Source organism: Microtus pennsylvanicus, chromosome 1 (genome assembly GCF_037038515.1).
Source record: "Microtus pennsylvanicus isolate mMicPen1 chromosome 1, mMicPen1.hap1, whole genome shotgun sequence".
NCBI lineage: Eukaryota > Metazoa > Chordata > Mammalia > Rodentia > Cricetidae > Microtus > Microtus pennsylvanicus.
This window is the reverse complement of record NC_134579.1, coordinates 52,047,690-52,074,625: the sequence shown is the minus strand read 5'-3', so window position 1 is coordinate 52,074,625 and position 26,936 is coordinate 52,047,690. Positions and strand designations below refer to the sequence as shown.

At 37.8% G+C, this 26,936-nt stretch overlaps 1 protein-coding gene across 7 annotated transcripts in view; it reads left to right on the top strand.

The window, feature by feature from the left end:
* Window positions 1–26,936, top strand: part of Bbx (BBX high mobility group box domain containing) — a 236,282-nt gene that overhangs the window by 167,513 nt on the left and 41,833 nt on the right. For all 7 annotated transcript variants that reach the window (XM_075964232.1, XM_075964222.1, XM_075964175.1 and 4 more), the window contains 3 exons: window positions 11,249–11,329; window positions 15,330–15,404; window positions 22,484–22,564. In XM_075964232.1, the coding sequence (XP_075820347.1) occupies window positions 11,249–11,329; window positions 15,330–15,404; window positions 22,484–22,564 (237 nt within the window). The remainder of the gene's footprint in view (window positions 1–11,248; window positions 11,330–15,329; window positions 15,405–22,483; window positions 22,565–26,936) is intronic.

The following is a 26,936-nucleotide window of genomic DNA, read 5'->3' as shown; positions in this document are numbered from 1 at the left end:
TTGTGGCACCTTCTACTTTCTAGACCCACTTAACAGAGATCAGCTGAATTAACCTGCAGGTCATTTTTTTTTTTTTTTGCTACATTCTGAGTCTTCAGATGGAAAATTTCCTTTCAAACCAACATAGCTATTTGGGACAAAATAGCAAGAACTGTCAATATTCCCGTGGAAAATTAATCTAGTAGCAAGCGTATCCCTAATATTATTTATTACTGCTATGGAAACATACTGCAAACATTTTCCTTTCTTTTTTCATTTTCTTGCTTTTAGTTCAGTTTTATTACAAGCTTGTGCTGTTTACTGCTGTTTTAAACTTTGAGTAGGCCATGTAGATTACAGTTAAAATCTACTCAACTATACAGGCTATTAATACTATGGTGCTGTTGTTACTTATAGTTTTTTTATATGGGGATACAAAGTGGTTGAGTTTATATTAAATTTAACAAATTTATTTTTTTCATTTTAATGTAGTAAAAGTATTAATTTTTATAGAAGTATTCTGGTGTGCAAATCTTCCACTGAAAATCACATTCATGTGACTGCTTTTGCAGCTCATTATTGAGTGTGTTTCTAGCTCCTAATAGCAGCATTGTTGGACATCATTTCCATCCCTAGCACATAATATGACCTCCTAAGGGCAAAGCATATTCTCTAGAGTGGTCTAAATATTCCAAAGGTGGATGTGAACAGAGTTGATCTTTCAGCAGTCTGACTCATGACCATTGCAAAAGTCAGCATTACCTCTCCTTACAGATTCAATTATATTTTATTCCCAACTTTTTAGCATTCTTTTACCACTTCAGAACAAATATAAACAAATGATCATTGTAAATCTTCTGGATGCTAGTAAGAAAAAGGAAATTAATTTACTGCTTTGCTTAAAATTTTAACACATGTATAAGCAGAGATTGCACCTTCATTTCCTGGCCACCCAGACCGAAACTATTAATCATACCGAAACTATTAATTACAATGCTGTTTGGCCAATGGCTTGGGCATATTTCTACCTAGGTCTTATTTCTTAAATTAACCCATTTCTCTTCATCTGTATATCGCCATGATGTTATGGCTTACTGGTAAGGTTCTAGCAATTTTCTCCTTCAGAGCTACATGGCGTCTCCCTGACTCCGCCACCTTTCCTCCTCCTCTCCCACTGCTTGGATTTCCCACCTTGTTATATTCTGCCCTGCCATACGCCAAAGCAGCTTCTTTATTAACCAATGGTAATAAAACATATTCATAGCATACAAATGGGGAGTCCCACATCACTTAAGCTGTTTTTAGTAAATTCTGCTTCCTTTAAAAAACATAGCATTTTGTGACACATAGTGTAAGCAATACAGTGATAGACCTTTTTACCCTAATGAAGTGGAAGCATTTCGAGAACTCTATAGATAAAGAAGCAAACAGTGCAAGAGCAGGTACCTGTAGCAGTAGTTACATCCTTAGGGGTCCAGCTTTGTGTTCTTGTTCCTTCCCCTCATCTCAGGAGACATTTAGGACATTCCTGAAAAATAATCCTAGCTATTAGAACAGTAAAATAGTAAAAACTTAAGTAAAATATTATGTCCAAATACCATCAGAGAGCTTACTTTTGGAGACCAGTAGGCTTCAGTTAGTCTATAGATTTCTCCCTATTTTTTTATTGCAAATATGTATGTAGACTTAGTAAACAGAACTTCTATATAGACAGATTATCCTAAGATAAACAAAATAAATATGCATTTAGGTTTTCCTATGAAAATTAATATAGAGAACAATTCAGAAATTTTGTATTTTTTATATTGGAATAATTACTGTGAAATCTATTTATACTATTTAGTTTGACTAAAGTGACAGAAATTCTACCACTGAAAGATATAATCACAAAGACATTCAAAGTGACATGAGAGAGTCTTATTATGAAGTAGTCTTAGAGAGAAGGGGCTGTCTTTTTCCCTGGCCTGAGATTTCACCACATTTACAGAGTTCTAAAGAAAATGCTTTTTTTAAAGTGTGGAATTTAATATAGGAAATAGATTGTCTTAAATAATACAGGTATTTTCTTTACTGAAATGATAGATTTCTAGTGAAAAGCTTCTATGGCCAATGGTGCCATAGGTCTGCTTGGTGTACCCTTGTAGTTACAGACAGTTTAGTTTCTTGAGATGTCAGTGAGCAAATTATATTGATGTTTGTATTTGTTTTCCTCAGTCTTCCAATTCTCAGTCACCATAATAGATCTATGGCACTATTATTTGGGCATTTTGTGTACTACTGTTTCTGAGCCAAGCAAGACTATTTGCTCTTGGCGTAGTAAACTGGAGTCCTTATCAATTGGAAAGGGTAAATATAAATCTGATGTTTTATAGTTCACACAAATAATAGTCTTCATGCCCATATTATATGTAAATATTTGAACTATTTGGAACAATATTTTTAAGAACAGTATTTATTTTATAGAATTTATTGATTTGAGAAGAAAAATTGATATACTGAACAGGACAAAGACAGAAAGGAATGAGTCCTGTCTCAAAACACAGCAAGTCTGTCTCTGCTGAGTGTTTGTAAGAGGCAGTAGAAATGACCCCATCGTAGTGGAAGAAATCGAAGGATATGATAGGACATTTTGGCAAATTAGATAAGTCAGATGTCAAATCTAGTTGCTTGCGCAGAGGCACAGAAAGATCTTCTTGAGCTGTAGAAGTGAACCACTTTAAACAAAACACTCGAGATTTAAGTGAATTCATTGTTTAATTTAAAGAAACAGGAAATAAAAAGGTAAAAGGAACAAAGTAATATTCTTTTTATCAGATTTTTGATTGAAGAGGCAATTAGAAAGTTCTTAAATATGGTATCAGTGAGTTAATGGAAGATAGAAATACAAGTAAAGCAAAATATTTAATCTAAAATTGCTAAGATAGAGTTTTCCATTATTTGTGCTAGTTTGAAAAATGTAAAGCTAAACTAGAATTTAAAAATAAAAGCAGGGGGTGTTAAGATTCATAGATTATATGGAAAGGACAAAATGTAGTTGGATTAATCTTGGCAAGGACAACATTTGCTGTTGTACCCAAGTGAGCAATAGTCATCTTGGCTAGAACAGAAGGAAAGGAAGCAAAATGGGAAATAAGAGTGGTTAGGAAGAACATCCATCGCTGCTGAGGGAAGGCGTGTCTATTCAGTGGTGAGGAAGAACATCCATCGCTGCTGAGGGAAGGCGTGTCTATCCAGTTTAGTAACTGAAGCCAGCGTTAGCAGTGGATGAGATTTGCCTTAGACTTTGGGTCTCTAGTTTTTGAATACTTGGTAGAACAAATAGATATGACAGTATATCTTTCCCCACTTTTTGCCTTGCCTTCTATCCTGTCCAGAGATGTGAATAATAATGCCTGAATCCTATAACTCTTGTGGCTACTGCAAAGATTAATTAAATAAAGCCTGTAAGGCATTTTTTTACTCCTTGAAAATTCGTGTAAGTATACAGGATCATCACCATAAGTTATTCTAGGCATTTCATATTTAATTCAAAAGCTTAAATTATATCTATTAGTCCTGCAGGCTTCAGTGTGCTTTGCCATCACCGGTATGCATGCATGCATCGTGCACACACATACCCCCCCCACACACACGCACACACACACACACACACCTACACACACACACCTACACACACACACACACACACCCCTACACACACACCCCTACACACACACCCCTACACACACACACACGCACACACACACACACACCCCTACACACACACCCCTACACACACACACACACACACACCCCTACACACACACCCCTCCACACACACACACACACACACACACCCCTACACACACACCCCTACACACACACACACACACACACCCCTACACACACACCCCTCCACACACACACACGCACACACACACACCCCTACACACACACCCCTACACACACACACACACACACACCCCTACACACACACCCCTCCACACACACACACGCACACACACACACACACCCCTACACACACACCCCTACACACACCCCCCTACACACGCACACACACACACACACCCCTACACACACACCCCTACACACACACACACACACACACACACACATACACACACACACACACACTTCCTTGTTCATTGAAACCTGGAAAGAATTTAAAATTGTAATTTGCTCTCTTCGTAATCACTAGGTGATCATGGAAAGATAATTTAATTTAGATTAGCTAAGCTAGGCAAGCTAGGTCAGTAGAAGAGGAAGCTGAGGAAGCTGCCCATGGAGGTGCACCCCCTTCGGGGGCCTGTCCAGTGAGGCCGTACTGCAGAGAAACTGTGCCACCATTTAGTGTGTTTACTCAGAAGAAAAATATTCATGGAATGTCTTTGGAGTGTAAGGCACGTCAGGGAATAGACCATATACAAATACCTGCCCTTTATGAGGCTGATATCTCTTAAGGCCCAAGTTTTTAAAGAAATCTAATCCTTCACATGAACTTTTCACTTCATGGATAATCCTCTTGATTTTCATTTTCAACTGACAATCTGCCTGTTTATAAAAGAAGAAATGAATGTCTGATTGAAATTTGGAAATGTTATACTTTGTTTCTTGAAACAGTATTAATCTTTCACCTCTTTCATGAGCTAAATAGTTCTCTTCCCTAAACCTTAAAATACTTGCTGTCACCATAATATGTATTATAGCATTTAATTTTATTTAGCTTTATTGTAAGTTTATGATAAAAGTTTTATTTTTTATTTTTTTATTCATTTACTGTATTAAATGGACCTTAAGGAACTTAGGATGAGGAATAACAAGATTTTGACTGAATACTGCTGAGCAGTTAACTATTACAGCTAACTTTCATATAATACTTCTTCCTTTCAAAGTGCTACTCTTAAAAGGGTAAGAACAACACCTCCTTAGCAATCCTGGGAATTAAGTTTTGTCTTCTTTATGAATAAATATTAAACCATTAGGCGAGGGACCAGGGCCAGTAAGGTTTAGTAATTACGCGCTATGTTAGCTCCTAGCTGCAGTGGCAGAACTGAGCGGGCACTACAGCAGGTCTAGCCAGTTTTTGTGTAGCTCCTAGGAGACTTTGTGGTTCAGTTCCACCTACCTATCCCCAGTTCTGATGTATGTCCTGTGTTACTCATACTAGAACTAGCAGCAGCCACGGAACAAGACATTTTGAGATTGCTTTAAGCTAGACGTAGGGCTAAGCCCTTCACATTCGTTAACTCATTTTGTCCTCCCAGCAATCCTATGGTGTCAGTTCCTTGCTGCATTCTTCATGGCCATTGAATGAGGAAGTCATAATACTAGGATTTAAACCCACTTGATTTCCACTAGCTGAAGAGATATGCAAAACCCGAGCCAATGAACAGCTGATCTGCACTGATAGAGTTTACATGATTCTACCCCCATTTTTGAACACTGGATTCTAACTTTGTTTAAATATTGATATAGATAAAATGGAAAGTTTTCACTTTTATTTCTGTTATCAGTGGAGTGGGAAAAATTCTTTTCTTACTCACCAGTACAACTTGAGTTAATTTGGTATGTGCTTGTCTTAGACTAATCTGCTTGACTAGTCCAGGAGACTTAAACCCATTAAATTACGTTACCTTGTTTCATCTCCTGGTCTTTACCTATCATAGCTTTTATCCTCTTTTCACGGGTTTATGGCTTCTGAATACTCTGTTAGGATATGTGTTATGTTTGAATTCCACAGTAAAAGGGAAGTAGGTGCGCAGAGGTTGGTTGGTTTGTTTCTTCCTCTTTACAAGTCGCCCCCTTTATGTTACTTTGTAGACTGTACTACCCTTCTTGCCAAGCACCCCAGCTTCTTCCATCAGCAGTGGGGCACAAAGCACAGGTAGTCAGATCCTTTTCCCTAATCTGTACTTGGAGTCATAGATGCTTTAAAATGGCAAGAAGACAAAGTGGCTTCCCAGCTCATCAAATGAGAAAATTGAGGCAGAAAGATGCAGTCCTTTGTCTCAACTTTTACTACCGTTGCCTGTATAAACAGGATGGAGTTTCCTGTGCTCTTTTTATGAGCTTGGCTGCACCGAATGTGATAATAGGAAAACTTTATCTATGGAGTGGAGACAGGCTGCTGCTGGCCTGGATGCCCTGAGTGAACGAGGTCCTCCCACCTCTACCCCTTTTTACAAGATGATACAACAGATTCTAGGAATAACACAGGACCCTCAGGTCTGTAGCCTAATACTAGCGCCATATGCCATTGTCAGACAGACATTCAGACACACTCCTCTCATCCCCTGAAATACATTCTCTGCCCCCACTGAGGCTTCCTTCTCCTCTCACTTCTCTCTCCGCTTCCCTTACTACAAAGATACAGGTGTAGTCTGGCCCTTCTGCTGAGGCCCTGACATCCTTCCAGACAATTACTGAGGACTGGCAAGTGCTATCTCTGACTTAATTGGGGCCCTACATCTCTGCAGCTTTATTTCCCCTACCTGCTAATTGGTCTCCTCCTGCCTCCAGTCACTCCCTGCCATGGTTGTCCTGCATGCCTCTGCCATAATTATCTAACTGCATATCTCTCCTCATGCAATTCCTCTAACCAAAATCCTTGGCCAGCCCTCTGTTTCCTCCAGCCTAATTCCCAGACGACAGAATTCCAGATTCTGTCAGCCTGATTCATCTCCCACTACGTGTGTATGGCATCTTATTCTTTACCCACACTGGGAAAGTCACCGTTTCTCAGAAGCGCAGCCAAGATTTACCTCTGTGCATTCTCACCTGCCATGACTGTCGTTCTCGCTCTTCCTTTGAGGGAGAGTCTGCCTTTCTTTCCAAGTACGTCTCAGATATTACTTTTAACTCCCTGCGCCCACACGATAAAGGATTTTTCTCTGTGCTCCCAAGGACTCTTCTAATATGCTTTCACTGTTTATTTCTGCAGTGTAGCTGTCCTCTTCCCTTGAACGGCAAACAGACTAAGACTGAAATCATCATTTTATTCCCAGTTGTACACTGGATGCAAGTGGCATTTGAACTTTCTAATGGCATCAAGTCCCACAGCTGGTACCTAGTGTTTATTGAACAAGTGAATGAGAAATAAACATTTGAACTGGCGAGAGTAGGAATATGTGGCTGATCTACAATGTGCCGTTGCTCCTTTGCCGACTGTGTGTTCATCACAGTGCCAAGCAGCGTGCAACTCTGCCTTTGTGCTTTGCAAAGTAGGAACAGCCGTTGATAATACTTAGCTTCCTAAGCCGCTTGTAATCATAACTGGCTCAATCATGCTAACCTGTGATCTCTCACTATCTGATTGGGTATTGTGGGGAAAATGTTACTTTGTCATAATTTTTAATTATACTCATCATTTCCCCTCCTTCATTATTGAAGCTAAATCAAAGTGGGTGGCGATTGGGTGTAAGAAGATTTGAATGTGTACTTATGCAGAAATCCCTGTAACTATTTTCTTTTCTGGGTGTAGAGCAACACCTAGTGGCTTTATGTATTATTGCAGAGACTTTATAGAAACAATTATTTATATTTTCTTGTTTAACCATAGCCTATTTCTTTTCTCTAAATTAATTTATAAGAATAGATGCTGAGGAATAAGTGGTGATCCATTAAAATCATTCTCCAATTAACAAAATAATTAATTTGAGTGTTTTACATAGCATTTTATACATTTCATAAGGTCTGGGACTGTAATAGGACCCCTTTGTAGGAAATCTACCTTCCCTTTTATAACTATAGCATTTTCTGTTCATACAATATGTACATTTGCCATATCATAGGATCATTTTTGCATTTTGAAATCTTTAGATAAAAATGCCTAACGTGTATCACATCCAATTTTATTTTGTTTGTAAGATATTCATACTTACCTTGGTGACATGAAATCATGGTTACAAATGTAAATTACTACTTTGAATATATACATTCTGATGAAATTTTAATGGGCAATTTACCCTACCTTAATTTGTTCTAGATAAACATTTACATCAGCTCTTTAGTTTTCCTAAAAACTGCATCATTTCCCTTCATTGCTTATTGAGAATTACATCTAAATCAAAGGGAGAATTTGGGGAGAGCTGTCTGTCCTCTATGCTCCTGGCATTATTTTTTTTGCAACTCTTTCCCCTTCCTTTTTGTCTCTACTCTAAACCTTCATGATGCTTCTTTTCTGCTTTGACTAGGGTCAGGTAACCACGTCACTAAGTACATAATCTAGTAGTATCCCAGTCCTGCAGGCTCCTAATTTTGTGCTGTTTCCTTTATGCTTTATTGACTACACTAATTCACAAATACCTACATTTTAAGAAAGGACATGGTCCACTAGAGCAAAATGCAGGTTTAGTAGTTCTGTTTGTGCTCCTTTAGCCACTAGGCAGCCTTGACTTGTACTTTACTTCCAGGTCACATAAGAGAATGGAGGCAGTCAGCATCATTGTGCATCTCCTCTGTCTGCTGCATGGTTAGCACAAACACACGTGCTTAGACTTCCTTCTTGTGCCTGGTCAGGCACACTTTGATAATTTCTTATGCATGAGCCTTCCATTCAATTAGTTTTATAAAATCATTTATACCAAAAGTTCATAAAGAAAATAGTTTAACTTTTAAACTTCATGATTTGCAATGATTTTACAAGTGAATAAATGTTTGTGGGAGGAAGTTTGAGAAAGAACATAAAGTTGAGTGGGTGGGTAAGCAAATCTGGGAGGAGTTGAGGTTGGGGAGAAACAACCAAATATGTGAAAAATATATTTAAAATGATAAGGTTTCATTTTCTTATAGTTAATATGACTTTAAGCCACCAGGGCAGTTTTCTTCCTCAAAGAGTCATTACCTCTCCCACCTCATGGAATCTGAAGTAAGAATGCACTGATGTATTATTTGTAATGACATTGTAGCCAGCAACAGGCTGCATGTATGATTGCATCCCATAAGATCATATTAACTAGTGATGTCATAGCTGTATATTCTCTGTGATGTCACACAATTCTCAGAACTTTGTTAAACTGAGCTACATCTCATGGTCTTTGTTGGCTTGCTTATCTTGTTTTTAACCTTTTTGTTCCCCTAAAGCAGGATCTCATTAAGTTGCCAGGCTGTCTGGAACTCTTTCACAGCCAAGGCATGTCGTGAACTTGATATACTACTACCTCTGCCTCCCAAGTAGCTAGTAGGATTACAAATCTGTGCCAGGAGACCTGCTTAAATGATAATGTCTTTTGCTGCAAATATCTTTAAGGTTTCTGTTTTGTGTATATTTTTATTAGAATTTTATAAAGACACTACATTTTTTTTTTTAGTTTCTGCCTTGATTTTTTTAAATCAAACTTCATTTCCCCAGATATCCAGAAGGTAAATGCATAGGATTTCTTTATTATTCCTAAATTTGGTTAGTCATTCCATGCAAGAAGAACATTTTCAAACCTTTGTGGCTACTAATTTGAGGGTTTATTGGCTTTCTTTTTAGTGTGCTTGGTGTCTTTAGCTTGGTATCTTTGGTGCCCTTGGTGGTACATTTAGCACAACATGCTTAATAGTCAAGTGGTGACAAGAGAGGCAAGCTTGCCCTAGATGGCAAATTAATTAAGGGTTCTGCAACTTCTCCATGATACTTATCACTGGAGGAGTCTTCATAGCTCTTTAAAACATTCAAAGTGACCATAAAATTTTCAAATACATGTCCCTACTCTATAGCCTGTAACACTGTTAGAAAAATACTTTCCTCCTCTGCCATCAAGTGGAAAAGTTGAGTGGGAACACACACATACACACATGTTGATATATATTTGTGTGTGTGTGTGTGTGCGTTTGTAAAACTTCTGTTGCCTTTTCCTTTAAAGTGAAAAAAATTAGCGATTATCCCTTGAAAACCTAACTTCATTATTCAGGAATGTAGGAGAAACCCACTGATTTGGGGACTTACAAGAATACTTCTCAATTTTTATTTTTCCTTCAGTATTTTTTTTAAAATAGGGTCTCATGGATCCAAGAGTGACCTTAAACTTCTGATTCCCCTGCCTCTACCTCCTGAGTGCCACAGGCATTTGCTACTGATCTCAGTATAATTCTACAAATACCTCTTAGTACACTGTGCCTAGGCAGTTTGGAAAATAATGTAGTAACGGGCCCTGGGAGAGGATTCACAGTAAACAAGTGTGCCTTATGATGATGAGAGCTAAATAAAGGGGGATTGAGTACTAAGGGTGAGTGTCAGGTACCTCTGTGATCCTAAATTAATTTCATCCATAAAACAGAGGGAGACTTAGGTCAGAAAAAAGAAATCTTCCTTTACTAGAATTCACTACTAAAATGGTTATGTTTCCCAATACAAATATTTTTATTTCTTGCTTAAAATTAATGAGGTAATGTATATTCTTGGAAGAATCCTGGGAAGATACAATTTTAGGTGTCTTTTTTTTTTTTTAGTAAGTATTGTTAATAGTGAAAATAACAAGATGATAACAGAATGTTCAATGTTCGCTAGTATATCTTACAAGAAGAGAACGTTTAGGTAGACCCTAACCTTCTTTAGATTAGGGCTCATGCTATAAATATGTGAAACCCCTGGAAAATAAGAATTTAAATTTAGTTTTATTTTCCTGGAATTATCCTGCCAGAGAGAATTTGTGTTTTTGTGTTGCGTGTAACAGGAAATGTTGAGGCAACCTAGTGCAGGGGAGGAGGTGTTCTCTGGATTGTGACAGAAAGCCAGCAGTAAAGTGCTAATCTCTGTGCACATTCTGAAGGTACCGTGTTTCTACTAGCTCTTCGATTATTTGCCACTTGAGTGGTCACTTGCATAGAATCTTGTAAAGTGTATTAGTTATTCTTTGTTGCTGTGATGAAATATCATGAGCAAAAGCAACTTGCAGGAAAACTTAATTTTCGCTGACAGTTCCAGAGGGCTAGCATCCACCGTAACAGGAAGGCATGACATGCCAGCAGGAGCAGGAAGCTAGCTGATAACATCATTGTCTGCACACAAGAAACAGAGAGTAAACAGGAAGTTGGGCAAGTCTATAAACCCTCCCCTATCCTCTAGAAGTTTCCATGGCCTTCCCAAACTGCACCACCAACTGGGGACCGAGTGTTCAAATACACAAGTGTGTTGTAGATGTGTCCCATTCAGGCCGCACTCAGCAATTACTTTTTTGTTGGTGTTGCCTCAGTTGTTAGATGGTGAGGTTGTCAGTGCTTTAGGTGGCATTTGTTCGTCTGCTGTTGTCATGATGCTCACTCTGTCTGTCTGACTTTGTTTCAGGCATCGACTGCGCCTTGCCGGCCTGATATTTCAGAGTCACCTGAGTTGCGTCAGAAGTCACCATTGTTTCAATTTGCTGAGGTAATGTTTGCATCTTATACTTAATTAATCAAGGAGTCATTTATAAAGCGAGTTTAAATTTGGGCTAATGACAGCAAATGAAAACAGCAAAGAACGCTACTCAGCTCAATTAATTATAGACAAGAACATATAATCAAAGTCTGTAAGAGGTAAGGGACTCCAGGGGCTTTTAGTTTGATTGGTTTTGAGACAGTCTCCTTATAGCCAGGCTGGTATCAAACTTAGGATCCTGCCTCAATTTGCCAACTATAAGGATTACAGACATCCACTTGTGGCGTTCTAGAGATTTTATTTTTATTTTTTTTATTTTTTGGTTTTTCGAGACGGAGTTTCTCTGTGGCTTTGGAGCCTGTCCTGGAACTAGCTCTGTAGACCAGGCTGGTCTCGAACTCACAGAGATCTGCCTGCCTCTGCCTCCCAAGTGCTGGGATTAAAGGCGTGCGCCACCATCGCCCTGCTAGAGATTTTAATTGAGAAGTAAATACATATTTATAGAAGCTTGTTAAGTCATATTTATAGAAGCTTGTTAAGTCATACTAATTATTATTATGATTAAACTAGAATGATTATCAAATCATACAACACATTGATTGGTAAATCCAAAGACTGAACAAACTCAGGATTCTTACCTATGCATTATTTGTTTTCATTGTTATTGTTTTATACTTGATTCTTTCCTAACTTGATATTGTTTTTTGTTTTTTTTTTTTTTTTTACTTTTTAAAATTCATCTATTTATTTTACATCCTGGCCACAGCCTCATCCCCAGATCCTCCAATCTCAATTCCTTTCCCCCATTACCCCAACCCACCCCACAATCCCCTGCTCTTCCATCTCCATCCAGGAAAGGGTGAGTCTCCCATGAGTATAAATAAAGCATGGCATATCAAGTTGCAGTAAGACTAAGCTCCTCCCTGTATAGCAAGGCAACTGAGTATGAGAAATAGGATCCCAAAAACCATTAAAAAGAGTTGGAGATAGGCCCTCTTCCCACTATTAGGAGTCGCATAAGAGGACCTAGCTACACAACTGTAACATATATGCAGAATGCCTAGGTCAAGTTCATGCAGGCCACCTGGTTATTGGTTTATTCCGTGCAAGCCCCTATAAGCCCTGGTTAGTTAATTGTGTGAGACTTGCCATGGTATCCTTGACCCCTCTGGCTCCTACACTCCTTTCTCTTCCTCCTCCATAGGATTCCCGAACACTGCATTTGCTTCCATCAGTTGCTAACTAATGCTTCTCTGATGACAGTTGGGTCAGGCACCAATCTGGTCATAGGACAAGGCCATGCCATGATATTATAGCATGAAGTTTGCCTTTGCCAGAGTCTTACACCATAGGACAGAGCTGCTAGCTCAGTGTCCGTGTCAAAAGCGGAAATTAAAACTCCTGAAGATACCTCCATTAATCTTAGAACTCAGTATGAACTCTCATCTCTCCCTCCAATCCCAATATTTAAGCCAATTGTTCTTCCTTGATCCTTTAAATTTTCCTTCGTTTTCCTGTCCTACTACAGTTCAGTACAGGACAACCATATTTTTCAGATGTCTGTCTGTTTGCATTGGTACCTCCTGCTAGTCCTTTGAGAATATTCCTAACTGCTTTGCTTATATCACCAGAGTATTATATATATTTATTCATAACATATATCTTTCTCTTCTGTCTTTGAGGGCTGGAATGAGTTTGGAATGTTTTGAATATTGATTTTTGCAAGGACTAAATATAATGAAGAATTCATGCTGTGGTCCTTTTACAACTGTTAGAGATAAGTTGATTGAGGGTGGGCCTAGCTTCAAGCAGATATGCTTAGTGAGTGGTCCGTGAAGCCCTAATGATAGAGTGAACTCTATAAAGTTGTATTTAAGATTTTTAGCACAGTATGTGCATGTTGAGGCTTCTATACCATATAGAAGTTTCCAAAAAGATCTGTGTCAGTATGCTTTTATATGAAAGGTCTTAACATTTCTTTAGTAGACTCTATTTGCGTCACTAGCTAAAATCATACTTTATAGCAACATGTATTTATAAGAGTATCTTTTTGTTTATAAGAGTATCCTTTCGTTCATTAAATGCTTTTCATAAAAAACCAAATGGATTTTAATTGTGATTCTATTTGGTATGCTATCTGACTCAATTCCTGAAGAGAAATACATTATAGGTTAGGTTTTCCTTTTATATGAATTGTTCATTTTTTTTCTTAATTTTTATGGATGGATAGTTGGAATGAGAAGTATTATTGGAAGTAAATCCTACTAACTTCATAATTCCCAAGACTTGAGGAAAATTCTTGCAGCTTTGCATTTGTAGTTTATCACACTTGGACAAAGTGTGATACATGAGACTTAGAGAATTGGGGGCTGAACCTAGAAAAGTTACTCATTTTCAGCTTAGAATGTCTTCAGATCACTTGGCTAAATTTTATCTTTTTATGATGGTCTGTTTTTTGTCTAGTTGATATTTATTTTTAAATAGCTTATCTAATTCAAAAGATGTAGTACCTTTAAATTTTTCCTAGTGGCTCCAGTAATAAATAGTATCAATACAATAGTCAGGCAGCCTTTTTATTAATCTTCTTTCTGTCTTGTATATCACCTTTGATTCTGTGCCTACATGTAACCATAATGTTTTCTAGCTTTTCTGAAAGTCATTTTTATGGTTGAAGAATTGGGATCAGGGTGCATTTACTGCTTAGTAAGAACTCTGTGACGTATGAACACGGTCTATGTTCTCTTCAGGTACTACAGTGGGCTGAAATGATAATACTGCAAGCTTCTGCTCACTTCCTCTCACTTCATCCGACTTTGTAACTGAACCTTATCTACTCTGGAACAAAAATTAATAACTGAATTGTTCTTAAAAATTCTTGAAAATATTTTATTCTAGCCCTCAGAGCAGTTTGAGGGTATCACTGTTACTCGGTGAAAACAAAGCAACATATGGTATTGCAGAATCATCTATGCACTGTTAGACACTGAAGTATGTTTGTTTTGTTTGATGAGAGGCTACACATGTCACAACAGAAGGAGATCAGGGCTGGGGAATGGATCAGTGGGTAAAATGCATGAGAAGTAAGCATGAGTACTCGCCAACTATGGGAGACACAGACAGGAAAATCCGTGGGTTTGCTGACCAGTCAGTCTCCGTTCAGGTTCAGTTTTAGATGCTTTAAACCAATGTCAACTTTTGTCCCCTACATGCATGTGCACATGCATGTCTACACACAGAGAAGGAAATACTTTTGTATTTAAACAGTTATGTCTTGGTCTATGCCAGACAATACATTTTTAGGAATATTTGTTTCTCATCATAATTCTATAAAATAGGCACTATCACCATCACTAATATACAATTGGAAAAAGTAAGTCTTGGGAAGTTTAACTGAGGTCATATACCTGCTAAGTGGAAATGAGATTAAAATCCTGTTACCCAGACCCTACTTCCATGTGCTTCTACCATACTGTTTGAGAAATGCTTCTATACAGAAAGTAGTTTGTAAGGTGTAGGGAAGAATATGGCTGTATCTACTTACAGCTTCAAGCTTTTAATACTGTATTTTTCCCTCTTTTGTGGAGTAGAAGGGGTTTTAAGACAGTTTTTCTGTTGTAGCCCTGACTGTTTTGGAACTCACTCTATAGACTTGAACTCAGATTTTCCTGCCTCTGTCTCCTTAGTGCTGGGATTAAAGCCATATACCATCATGTCTGGCTTTAATAATGCTATCTTTAAGAAAAATAATTGAAATGAAGAAATTCATCTGACTCTGTTTAATATTGCTGCTTGATATGCAGTGGATATTCTCGTTAGGTTCATCTTTCAAAATGAGCTGGACTCTTTGTTCTTTACAACCATTGTCTTCCTGTATCATTTATATTCATCTTTTAAGAGGGATTTAGAATGACGACTCACTTCTGAATCTACATTGAAATACATGGCAGAGTCTAGTGGTATGATGTAGTAAAGTATCCTCAAACAGTAAGCACGTCTTGTTTCCTTTTAGATATCTTCAAGGACATCCCAACCTGAGGGTCCTTCAAAACAGTGTCAAGCATCAGCTTTGTTTCAGTTTGCAGAGGTAAAGCCTTCGTTTCTTTATGACTATTGTGTTCAGAAATCATGTTCATCTTAGGAAATGCTGAAAGGAATCCTAATGCTTTATGTTGGACTTTAGGCATGCCCCTTCCATTACTAGCATAATATACAGAGTATTTATGGCCTTTTTTTTTTTTGCCATTGGCGTAATCATAGTCAACTCAGCTCTGGATTTCGTAACCATTTTAAAAGCATTCCTTAGAGTTCATTCACAGCGGTCACTAGTGATTCATTTATTTCATTTTACCTTCTTAATTTACTTTAATCTTTAAAAAAAGCAACCAAAAAAAAAAACCTGCTGTCAATATGATTGCCACAAGATTCCAGTTAATTGTTTCCAGTAGCAAATTTAGATGCTGTAATTGAGGAATAACTTTCTCAAAGCAAATACAGTGTTGAATATGACTTGTTAAATTGTCACTATGTGGCTTTCCACCAGATGTAGCTGCAGCCAGTATTTTATTATTGGAGTCTAATCCTTGGCTCTGATCAGGTCAGTTTTTGCTGGATCTCCAGTTTCGTCAGCTTGTCATCCAGATAGCACACACCAAACACTATTTAGTGATTGATGTGCTTGGTTTGCCTCAACCGTGTGCTCGTCCCTAGAGAGCTCTATGACAAATAGTAAGATGGACACAGATCACGAAAAAGCATCCTGTCTGCTTTAGGTCCTTGTACTTTTCATTCCAAGAAAAATGCATTATCAGAATCTAAGTAATGTTTTATAGAATCGAGAGAAAATGATAGGCAAGACTGTTCTGTTTAATATTGATGTATCAAATCACTGATTCATATGAGTAAGGAGCGCAGAGTATAAGAAATGTAAAATGATATCCTTTTGGCAAGGGAAAACCTAGCATTTCACTTTGAAAATGAGAAAAAATTACTTTCAACTCTTATATTAAGGGGGAAAAAAAGCTTCTTCATCTCGGGACACTTCTGAGACTCATAGCAGGCCACTCTGCTACAGTAGCTGCTTTAGTTGCTGAGGACTATTCTATCAGACTAATAACAAATGCAAAGTATTATTTCATGGAGAACAATTTGTTTGACGAGTCTGAGCACATTAATATTTCATTATAATTTTCCATTCTGATAAGCAGACTGTTGTTTTCATTGTCTGGGGGAAAATAGTTTTGTTTAATATCATTTCCTCACTCTTTTCCAGTTATTGATACCCATCTATTGCAGCTAAATATTTTTCAAAAGTTTAAAAGAATGACGGTGTGTTGACTGAATTTATTTTTAATATCTAAACCATTCCCATCAAGTTTTTCTGAAGCATTTCATAAAAGATAGATTTGTTTGCTCTATATTATGCCCAATCAAAGTCTTCACCCTGTAGCATGAATTAGAAGGGTGTGGTGGCTCATCTTTGATATACCTGATATTCACATATTAATTTCCAGAAGTAGTCTACTTAATATGAAGTGCCATTGTGGAAGATCTTGACTAAATGTGTGTGTGCCTAACTGCATGATTAAGTGATACTTACAAGATACCATCATCAGATCCATTAGCAGCCTCTGAAAACCAGGGTCAGTGTTGAAGGATAAAACCGATAGTTGTAAGGGCCACTGTCGTGTGATTCTGAAGAATGAAATCAGTGAATCTCCTAAAGGAAGCAATTTGTACTTAGTGCACTCCCCCATCAAATGACAAAATTTGGTCCTTGCCTCTCAATTGTACTGTTTTTCCCACACAGAACAAAAAAGTTACTACTGAGTCTTCAGGGATGCATCGCTAGAGGTCACAGTGCTGCTTAGCAGCATTCATCCCCAAAGTCTTTCAGTTGACACAAAGCATCTGTGGGATTTCAGGAAGCTTAAGATTGTTAATTTGAAAATTTAGCAGGAGCTGTTTCAGGGGATTGTAGCATAAGTCATGCATGATGGATAACCCTGCCTGGATAATGTGAGCAAACACAACTTCTGCTATACCCCAAATCTGATGCAGTCTTCTTCCCACTTCAAGCCCCAGGGAACTGATCTTCTTATATTTTGCATAAGATGGTAATATAAGCCATTTTAATTTTTGAGCAAATTAAAGTGTGGCACTTGGAGTTATTTAACAGTATGTGCTACATCTGCTTTATATAAGAGAAGTCTGTCCTTATGTAGATTCATAACAGGTCTAGTCCTTCTCCTTCTGATGGATGAGAATACTAAGTTTCCGTCTAGGTTTTTAGCGTCTGACTGTACTGTTAGCCTAGTTGTAGGCCGGCTCACATAAGGCTAAACCAGAGTTAACTAAATGAACTAATAAAAGTTGTCTGCTGAAATCTGTGATAAACACATATATTGTAGTAGAAGCAGAGTAGGCTGTAATCACAGTGATGATATGTCCCTCTTGTTTTTATAATTATTTCACAAAATAGCATCATCTTTTATTGTCCTAATTAGCCCATAACAAAAGTTTTCATGCTTTAAAATGAGTCAGTGTTTCCCATAAGGCTTGTTGAAACACAAAGATTCCTAGACTCTACTCCTAAGACTTCTGATTCACACAGTCTGAGAACTTCCACCTGCAGCAAGATTCTTTTCAGAAACCACATCGTAAGGCTGCTGTTCTCCAGTTGCTACTGACTTGCAGTGTCTTAGTGTTATTGTTAGTGGACTTTCTCATATCTGCTGTTTTATGAAGGGAGGGTGGAAACAGGAAGGGCGTAGTGTTTGAATGAAAATTACCATTTATATTTTCTGAGGTGTTCTCGCTCCTATTGTTACCTACTTAAGAAGGGAATCAGTGTTTATATATTTAGGAAACATTTAGCTCTGTAAAAGTGTTTAATTTTTAAAATATTTATAAGATTGGACACAAAGTATTCCTAGAAAGCATCTTGCTAATTTCATTTATAAAATCTTTAGAGGCATTTAACTATGTGTTCTCTTAGAAATGGGTTATTTATTGTAAAGTATAATTAGCAAAGAAAACGCTTGTTAAAGGCTCTGGCTATTTCCTTAAGTTGAAATGGTTTTTGTGTTTCTTTTCTTTTTTTTTCTTTTCTACAAGCTCTGGATTTCTGCATTGAACTAAGGAGGACTTTTTTTTCCCATTTTTTAACCAAGTGTAATCACTATAAAACCTGTTGAAATTAACCTTCATTGAACCATGGCTCAGTAAAACACTTCTTTCTTTTTAAAAGGTTCCTTGTGAATGTTTATATTAAATAAGAAAAATAATATTCGTGCTTTATAAGTCCTAGAAAGAAATACAGTGTAAAGATTGCTTGCTCCCATTGTTAGTCTCTTCATTTTGTTGCTCATGTTTCATCTAGATTCACCCCTCCCTCTGTGATTCTAAGCTCTGATGTATTCAGTTGATCAAAATGAGTTCCCTATTGGCATTGTTGATGTTCAAAGGTAAAGTGCCACATGACTTACTTTAGATCTAGGTCCTGAAGACTGCTGGCGGAATATAATGTCAGAAGGGAGCTATTGTTTTCCATTATTCAATAGGTCTAAAAGCCATGGACAGTGCACACATTCTCTGTCTGATACATGGCTGGCTCTTAAACCTAATATACACCTTTGCATTGAAAACTAACATACTTACTAAAAAGACACAACCAATCTATTTGATTTAGACTAATTGATTTGGACATTAAACCTTTCCTTAGAAAGTATTTACCCTGCCAGTATAAGTAGAGTCATAATCATACCAAATTTAAGGTTCTGTCTCAATAGGATACAAGTCATAGGTACAAATTTAGAGCATTCATTTTCATGATTGAATACTTAATATATTACAAAATATTGCATTTCCATAAAAATGCCATAAACTTCACTACAAATAATCACAGAACATACTGTGGGGTTTTTGGAGGCATTAATATTTCTTTTAAAGTAAGCAATACCAGCTATCCTCATATGTCCACTTGTTTTTTGGTTTATTTGTGTAATACTTATTCATTTTCTTCCAGACTAGTGTCTATAATGCATTATAATTGCAAAAGATTTCACTATCTCCTAATTTTACTCTGTATACTCATGCACAAACTGAAACATAAAATGAGGACTCTGACATCCAGAGTGATAATTTTTCCTAACATTTTTTTTGCATCTCAGATCCTATTTTATCTATTTACTTACTATTGTACCCTCTGTCTATCCTTTATGAATGGATACTGTTTATCTGAATTGCATAATAGTTAAAACAATAGCATTATCAGATTGGCAAACACCATACATGTTGAGCAAAATAGAATTCACAGTCACTAGCATAGTATACAGTACTCTCTAGCTACCAGAGTTGTAATCACACTGATGGGAAGGAAGCAGCTTATAGGCTAGTCATTGGAAAACAGACATTGATGGTATTGTTTTTACTTAAATGGAAACATATGTCCCTTACATTGAAAATTTTTAGCAGGAGTGAATAGTAACAAAATGACAGATTAACATTATATTGCTTATTCTTGAAACCAAAGCCATCATCACAGATGAAATTATTAAAATAAAGTGTATAACATAAAAAGGGAGTGGGCCCTAGAAGAAAACTCTGAGAAAAACTATTATTTAATAGGATCAGTGTAGAAAGAAGCCAGCAGAGATTAACAAAGAATGGCTTTAGAGGTCCGTCTCCAGTAATCGAAGCCCTGAGAGGAATTTGCCAAAGGAGAGATCAGCATGTCAGGTGCTGCGGAGAAATCTAGACAGAGGCTAAATTATCATATGTCCAGTCTTCTCCTAACCTCTGAAAAAATACTTCCCTTTCCAAAAGAAAACAAAAGAAAAAATAAAATGAGGTATTTTTTTAAAAATGCTCAGGGAACATAGTAAATCATTCCATGAGATTTTTGTCAAGAGAATTTGGAAGCATGAACCTCTCACACACCTGCACCTTTAGAAATCAGGCTTTTGCCAGGTGATGGTGGCACACGTCTTTAATCCTAGCACTTGGGCAGCAGAGGCAGGTGGATCTCTGTGAGTTTGAGGCCAGCCTGGTGGTCTACAAGAACTAGTTCCAGGACAGGCTTCAAAACTACACAGAGAAACCCTGTCTTGAAAAACCAAAATCAAAACAAAATAAAAATAAATAAAAGAAAAAACAGAAATCAGACTTTTAAGCAACTTTGAATATTTTATATATTGTCATGTAGCTGTGACTAGGTGAATATCTTCTCAGAGATTTAGAAAAATCAGGGAGCTGTCCTATTGTGTAAGAAACCACTTCACGCCTACTACTGAGCAGTGCATTCACACAGGGCAGGGGACCCCTTAGTGTGACCTATACTGCAGGAGGCAACAGATTCAGCAAAGATGAAGTGCAGTCAAGGGATGAAACTGTAACAAAAGGAACAGCAGAGGGAGCTGGAGGAAGAAGTCCTGAGATGGGCTTGGGCAGTGCAGCCCTTCCCGTTGTGTTTGTTGTCTCTTGGTGACATTTGCTCACACAACAAAGTTGATAGTCTGCACATTATGAAATTTAATAAATTGTATCCTTGGACATTTCATCTCTATAAACTGTTCAATTTCATTGTATAACCGTTTTTTGGAATGGCACTAAAGTGTTTATATTTGTTGGTGATCATGATAAATCAAGTGTTGATTGTTACACCGACTATTGAAATGAACTGTGGCCTCAGAACCCTGCTGGTCCCCACTATGAAATCTAATCTCTACTGTTTTATAATACTGGGCAAGCTTTCTTGTATTTTAAAGGGAAAATAAATGAGGCTCAGAGTCCTGATGATTTGCTTAAATCTACATAGCAAAAAGTAATGAAGTCTGGCTGACTCAGAAGCCATGACTCCTACATTATATGACCCCAGTTCAGGAGACTGACATTTACATTCAGTGTTTCCGTCTTTAAGGTACTGAATGTCAGTAATAATAGTATGTGAGCTTTTTCTTAGTCTACCGAGGGGCGAACAACTAAATTCAACTTGATAGTAATAGTTAAGACGTAGTATGTATCAGTGAAAACTTGACTAGTGGAAAATATTCCAAATTTCAGAAAGAGTGAGACTCCTTAAATTATCTATAGTAGAATCAGATGTGATTGCAGTGAGTTTATTAAAAATGTAGCATCTAGGAGGGAAAAAAATCCTCATCACTTTCATCAAGTAGACTTTTAAAAAATAGCGCAGGTAACATATTAAGTATGTGTTTCTATGAAGGGCTCTTGTTCCAGGGTATTCTAGAGAGAACCAGTGAGCATCCAATGTGCAGTCTGTCCCTGAGCTGACACAATTTTCTGTGGGACCTAGGTCACTGCAAGTTACTGAACCGAATTGTCTTCTAAACCAAACTGAGAAAACTTTATATAGACTGAGAAGAACTCAGAATCATAGAAATGGAATGTGCTTAGGCCATAGCTACCTGATCCCATGATGACTTCTCCATGGGAGGAATGCAGGTCCTTCTGATTGTAGATAGATCTCTTTTCCAACTCTTACTGAGGTTAAAAATTGAAAATGAAGTTTTCATATGAAAATAACAGTGTTGTTCACTTATAATATTGCCCAGACACAACTTAGCTAAATTTGTAAAAAAGTTTGCAGTTAGTGTAATACCATGTATGCTGGTGCAACCCTCATAGTACGGGCAGGTGACTGTACCCCATAGGTTCCAGGTTCATTATTAGTCTTTGAATGCAGTTTCTTCATGGTGTTCTAAGGCAGTCAGTATCTTATATAAAATTCTTATCCTCCTCTTGCTCCTGTCATATTACCTATCACATGAATTCTTCCCATAGAGAACCCACATATTTCTTTTAATTGATTAGTAAATGGAAAATAGTTCTATATGTCTTTCTACTTAGCCAATTGATGAGTTAGTTCTTAAGTAGAAATTAACATGCATATCATACTAATGTTAAATATAGAGCTGGGAATATGAAGGATAATATTCTTGTCATTATATGTCCATCAAAGCAGCACCTATTTTTGAGCAGCTCAAAAGACTCTCAAAATGATTATTCCAGATTTGATCTAGTTAAAGCAGTTTGGTAGTTAGGAGTAGTGTTAGTCCTGCAAAATTAAGAAAATTCCTGTATATATATGAAAGCAAAGATTCTGATATCAAAATTAATATGCTTATGTGATTGTTTTCTTTGTAGATTTCTTCAAGTACTTCACAGTTGGGTGGCGCTGAGCCCGTGAAACGCTGTGGGAATTCTGCACTCTTTCAGCTGGCAGAGGCAAGTCATAAGTTAAGATCTGCAGATGTAGAAATCACAAAATAATGATGATAGTGTTTTTTAAACTGTGCTGTCTCACCCGTGACCATAAATAAGCTGTGTTTGTTTCCACTAGTGAGAGGACTGCCTTGCATGTCAGTGAATGTTGCTACTAAAAGTCGTTGAACACTGAAAAAGATTGCCCAGGGATATCATAAAAACTGTTTCATGGGTAAATTTGTTTTTGTTTTTCAAGACAGGATTTCTTGTATAGCTTTGGAGCCTGTCCTGGAACTAGCTCTTGTAGACCAGGCTGGCGTTGAACTTACAAAGACCCTCCTGCCTCTGCCTCCTGAGTGCTGGGATTAAAGTCGTACACCACCACTGCTGGTTTTGTCTCTCTTGGGTTAGGAAGTTTGAGGTTAGTGAGGTTAAATAAGACCACCCTGAGCTCTAAAAATAGCTTGTTATTTTTTTCTTTCTTTGACTTTCTGCATTCACTTCTAAATCTCTAAAATACATCACTTTTAGTCAGAGTGATTTGTGTGTATGTGAAACATTTCAGATGGCATATTCTAAAATCTAGTTTTCTAGAGTATCACACGTTTGATGTGACACGCCACTATTACTCCATTGGCAAGGGGAATATGTAGAAGTTGCCGTCAATTGTAGCATTTCCATCCTGCTGAGACCACTCTGCCTACAGGGAATGTGTGGCAGGATTTCAACACCAGGACCCTCAGTTGGTGTACTCTGATACTAAACTTTTCCTTTTTCCTTCCAGTGAGCTCCCTCTAAGTTCTTTTGTGAGTGGCATGGTTCTTTTATAAAATTCTTGGCAATTTACTGATCTTAATGAGATCATCTGTCATTTTATCATAAAAATATGAGAATTTGAAATCTTTAAATTGATATCTTTAAATTAGGCTTTTAAAAGCCAAGCCAGGTACAAATTAGGACTATAAGACCCTGAAACAGTAGCAGGTAGATAGACTGGAACTAATCCATTGCATCAGATGCCAAGCTTGACATGGTTCTTAGGCAAAAAAATCCAGACCCAAAGAGAGGACTGCGAAGACCAGAAAAACTGAGGAAAACTCGGAAGACAGCAGGCACTGGTTCCAAAAGAGAGTAGTAAAGGTCTCCTTCAAATGTAGCCAATAAAGAGAGCGTTTTTGGAGTTTCCCAGACTCTAGATTCTCAAGATAATTTACTTAAAAGACCATTTTTTTTTTTTGAGTAATATGGATGTCTGGGCCATCTGCTTTTTCTGGTTATATAATTTCTCTTTGTGTACACACCTATATAAAACTATAAAGTATTGAACAACACCAAATATCAAGCAAACTAACTTTCCATATAGCATTTATCTTTATTAAGCCGTTTTGGATGGTACCATATGAGCCTCTGGGATGCTTTGCTGTGCAGTGCTGCTGCTAGAGAGGAATCTGCGTTGTCATTTCCTTTCAGTCATGAGAGGGATTTCTTATTAAATCAAAGCTCATTAGAAAAAAAGCATTCTTCTAATTTGTAGGGATGCATCCCAAATATGAAACAGATGCTATGGCTTAACAGATGCTTGGATGCTCGTGTCATAATTTAAAGGGGAAAAATTACTGAAAGAAGCCTATTTCAGTTACAGAAAAATCAACTTAGCAACATTTGACTAAAAATATGTGCTTCTGATGAAACTCAGTTGCTGAGAAATCATTTGCCAAGATCTTTGTTATTATTTGTGCCACATGAATCTGATGCCACATCATGAATAGTGTGTTTTAGAAGAGCATTCCAGTTGCTAAGTAAGCATCAAATGCACTATAAATGAGCCAGCATGGCCAATGATCACCAGTAGATTAATGCTTTCTTCCATTTTTGTCCCACTTGTAATTCATAGTCTTTTTTTTTCTTTAACAAATAATATATAGTCATTTCTGGTACCTCTGAAAAGTAAATATAGAGACAGATATAAAGTTACACATTCCAAAGGGAAAACTGTCAAGGAAGCTGTTCTGATTTCGACTGGACCCTTCTCCTACGACCACCTCCTATACCTTGACAGGCCTCTCATCACCACCTCAACTCCTAAATCATCCTAGGGATGATATGTGGAACACCATGCCTTTTCTTTCTCCTGAAGATGGACTTATTCTCCATTCCTTACCCCGCTGTGTCACGAAAGTGAATCCAGCTCTACTGTTAAAGATTAAGAAAGAAACATGGAAGCAGTATATTCTTATGGTTTGGTGAGAAACAAGAAATGCTTTAGACAAATGTTTTGTGACATCTTTTACTTATTGACCAAGCACAAACAAAACAAGGGAGCTGGCAGCAAGGAGATGTGGAATGGCTTTCACTATTCTTAGTTTTGATATTGGAACCCAAGGGTAAACTAAGCAAATAGAAAGTAGATTAGTTTGATCAAGCAGGAGGCCATTGCAGACTAATAGGGGAGGGATTGGCAGATGGAAAACCTGGGGCAGTCACATCAGAGAAAAAACTATGATGGAGCTGCCTTTGCACAAGGTGCTCTGAAGTACTGCGAGAGGCAAATGTGACACCACCTGGATTGTGCTCATACAGCTGTCTTGATCAAAATACTTAACAACTGGGGGGGGGGGCTTGAGTCAACTTCCCTTCCCACCCTGTAAGACCCATTCTAGCCTGGAGGCCATATCCCTCCGATCGCTGACTGCTTATCTGTTCAGTATTTCAGATATTATCCTGCCTGAGGCATTCCTTAAGAAAGTCCTTGAGATATAACCAGCAACAAATGAATAAAGCAAAGATTGTATAGTAGTTAGTTATTCTGGGTCTGCAGCCGAGCACTTGGGGGAAGCAACTTAGAAGGTTATTTTGTCTTGAAGGTGCAGGGCGTATGGGAGATATCAGCTTATCTTGTTACTGGGTGACAGTGTACTAGGTTATAGCCTCGGGGCCCAGCCTCCAACAACCTACCGCCTCCAGCCAGAGCCCACCTCCTGAGCCTTCTGTTACACTTGAGACAGTTCCCTAGACAAACTATAACAAGCAGTTCTACTTCTGCCATCTATCTCCAAAGCTAAGGTTTTAGTCCTCCTGAAGGACCAGCAGCAAGGCTCGAAGCAAAGTACGGGCTCCTTCTGCATTCTTGGGCCAGAACAGAAAGAGAAACGGGTGAGCAGATCTCCCAAAGCTAGGGATTATTGCTTACAAGAAATTCTATCTTGGACCTGGGTGGAGGTGCCTGCCACCAAGAGTAATAACCTGAAATCAGTCCCCAAACACACAGAGTGGAAAAGAGTCCCTATTCCTACAAGTTGTATACACACAGACACAGTAATAATTAATATAATAAAATTCTAAGACATAGAAGGAGCAAAAAAACACTTTATATGTATGTTTATTGCCATACTCCGTGCCTCCCTCAGCAATCAAAAATAATGTGTGATGGTAGCAGGAGGCAGACATTTGGATTCTCCGGCATTGTCAGTTTAGGTTTTAAAAGGTGAAGGCCCTGATTGGAATGTAGATATTTTTGTGTGTGGAGGTGGGCACATGTTCATATGTGCTCAGTTCACATGTGAACACATGTGTGGAGGCCAGAAGACCTCAGTTTTTATTCCTCCTCAAGCCCAGCCTACCGTGTTGTCTGAAATAGGTTCTCTCACTAGGGCCAGTAGCTCTCTGCTTAATGTTTCTCAGCTCTGGGGTTACAAGAGAACCACCTCACCTGGTTGTTTACATAGGCATTGGTGATCAAGCTGAGGTTCTCATGCCATCTATCTAAACCCACAGCCGGTAGCTTTTAATGTCTGAAAGTGACCCAGAAATCCTAGGACTTGTTTCATGTATTTTAAAGGCATCTATCCAGCCAGGAAGGCAGTTTTCTGCTGAGATCAGAAAACTGAGAATTCAGTGCTCTTTGTTCAAGCTTCCGTGAAGTTCATACTGTTCAGTTAATCAGATCCTTATGCTGGCAAGTGCTAAAATGCATTGTTTCCAGTCATTTTGAGATTAATTAGGCTAATCATCTACAGAGCAGCGCAGCAACCTCCCTGGGATGACAGTTGGGTAGGAGAGTTGCTGCAGTTTGGAGATGCTCTGAGGAGAATCAGAGATAGCTTTATCTACTCTTTTTTAAATTCTAGAATTATATATCTGTAGCACCCACACTGTCTGTAATCACTAACTCAAACACACAAGAGCATTTCAGGGCTTTCTCCATGTCAGTAATAGTGGGGCTGCTAAAGTGACCTGCCCATGTACACATGTTCAGCATACTGAGAACTAAAACCTGTAAGCCACTGAAGATCAGAAGTATATAGAAAGTTGGTTTCTTAGAAATTGGCAGGGGCTGAGCCTATGTTTAAAATCACTGCTGTGCATTCTGGTAATTTTTTTGAAATTACTTCTA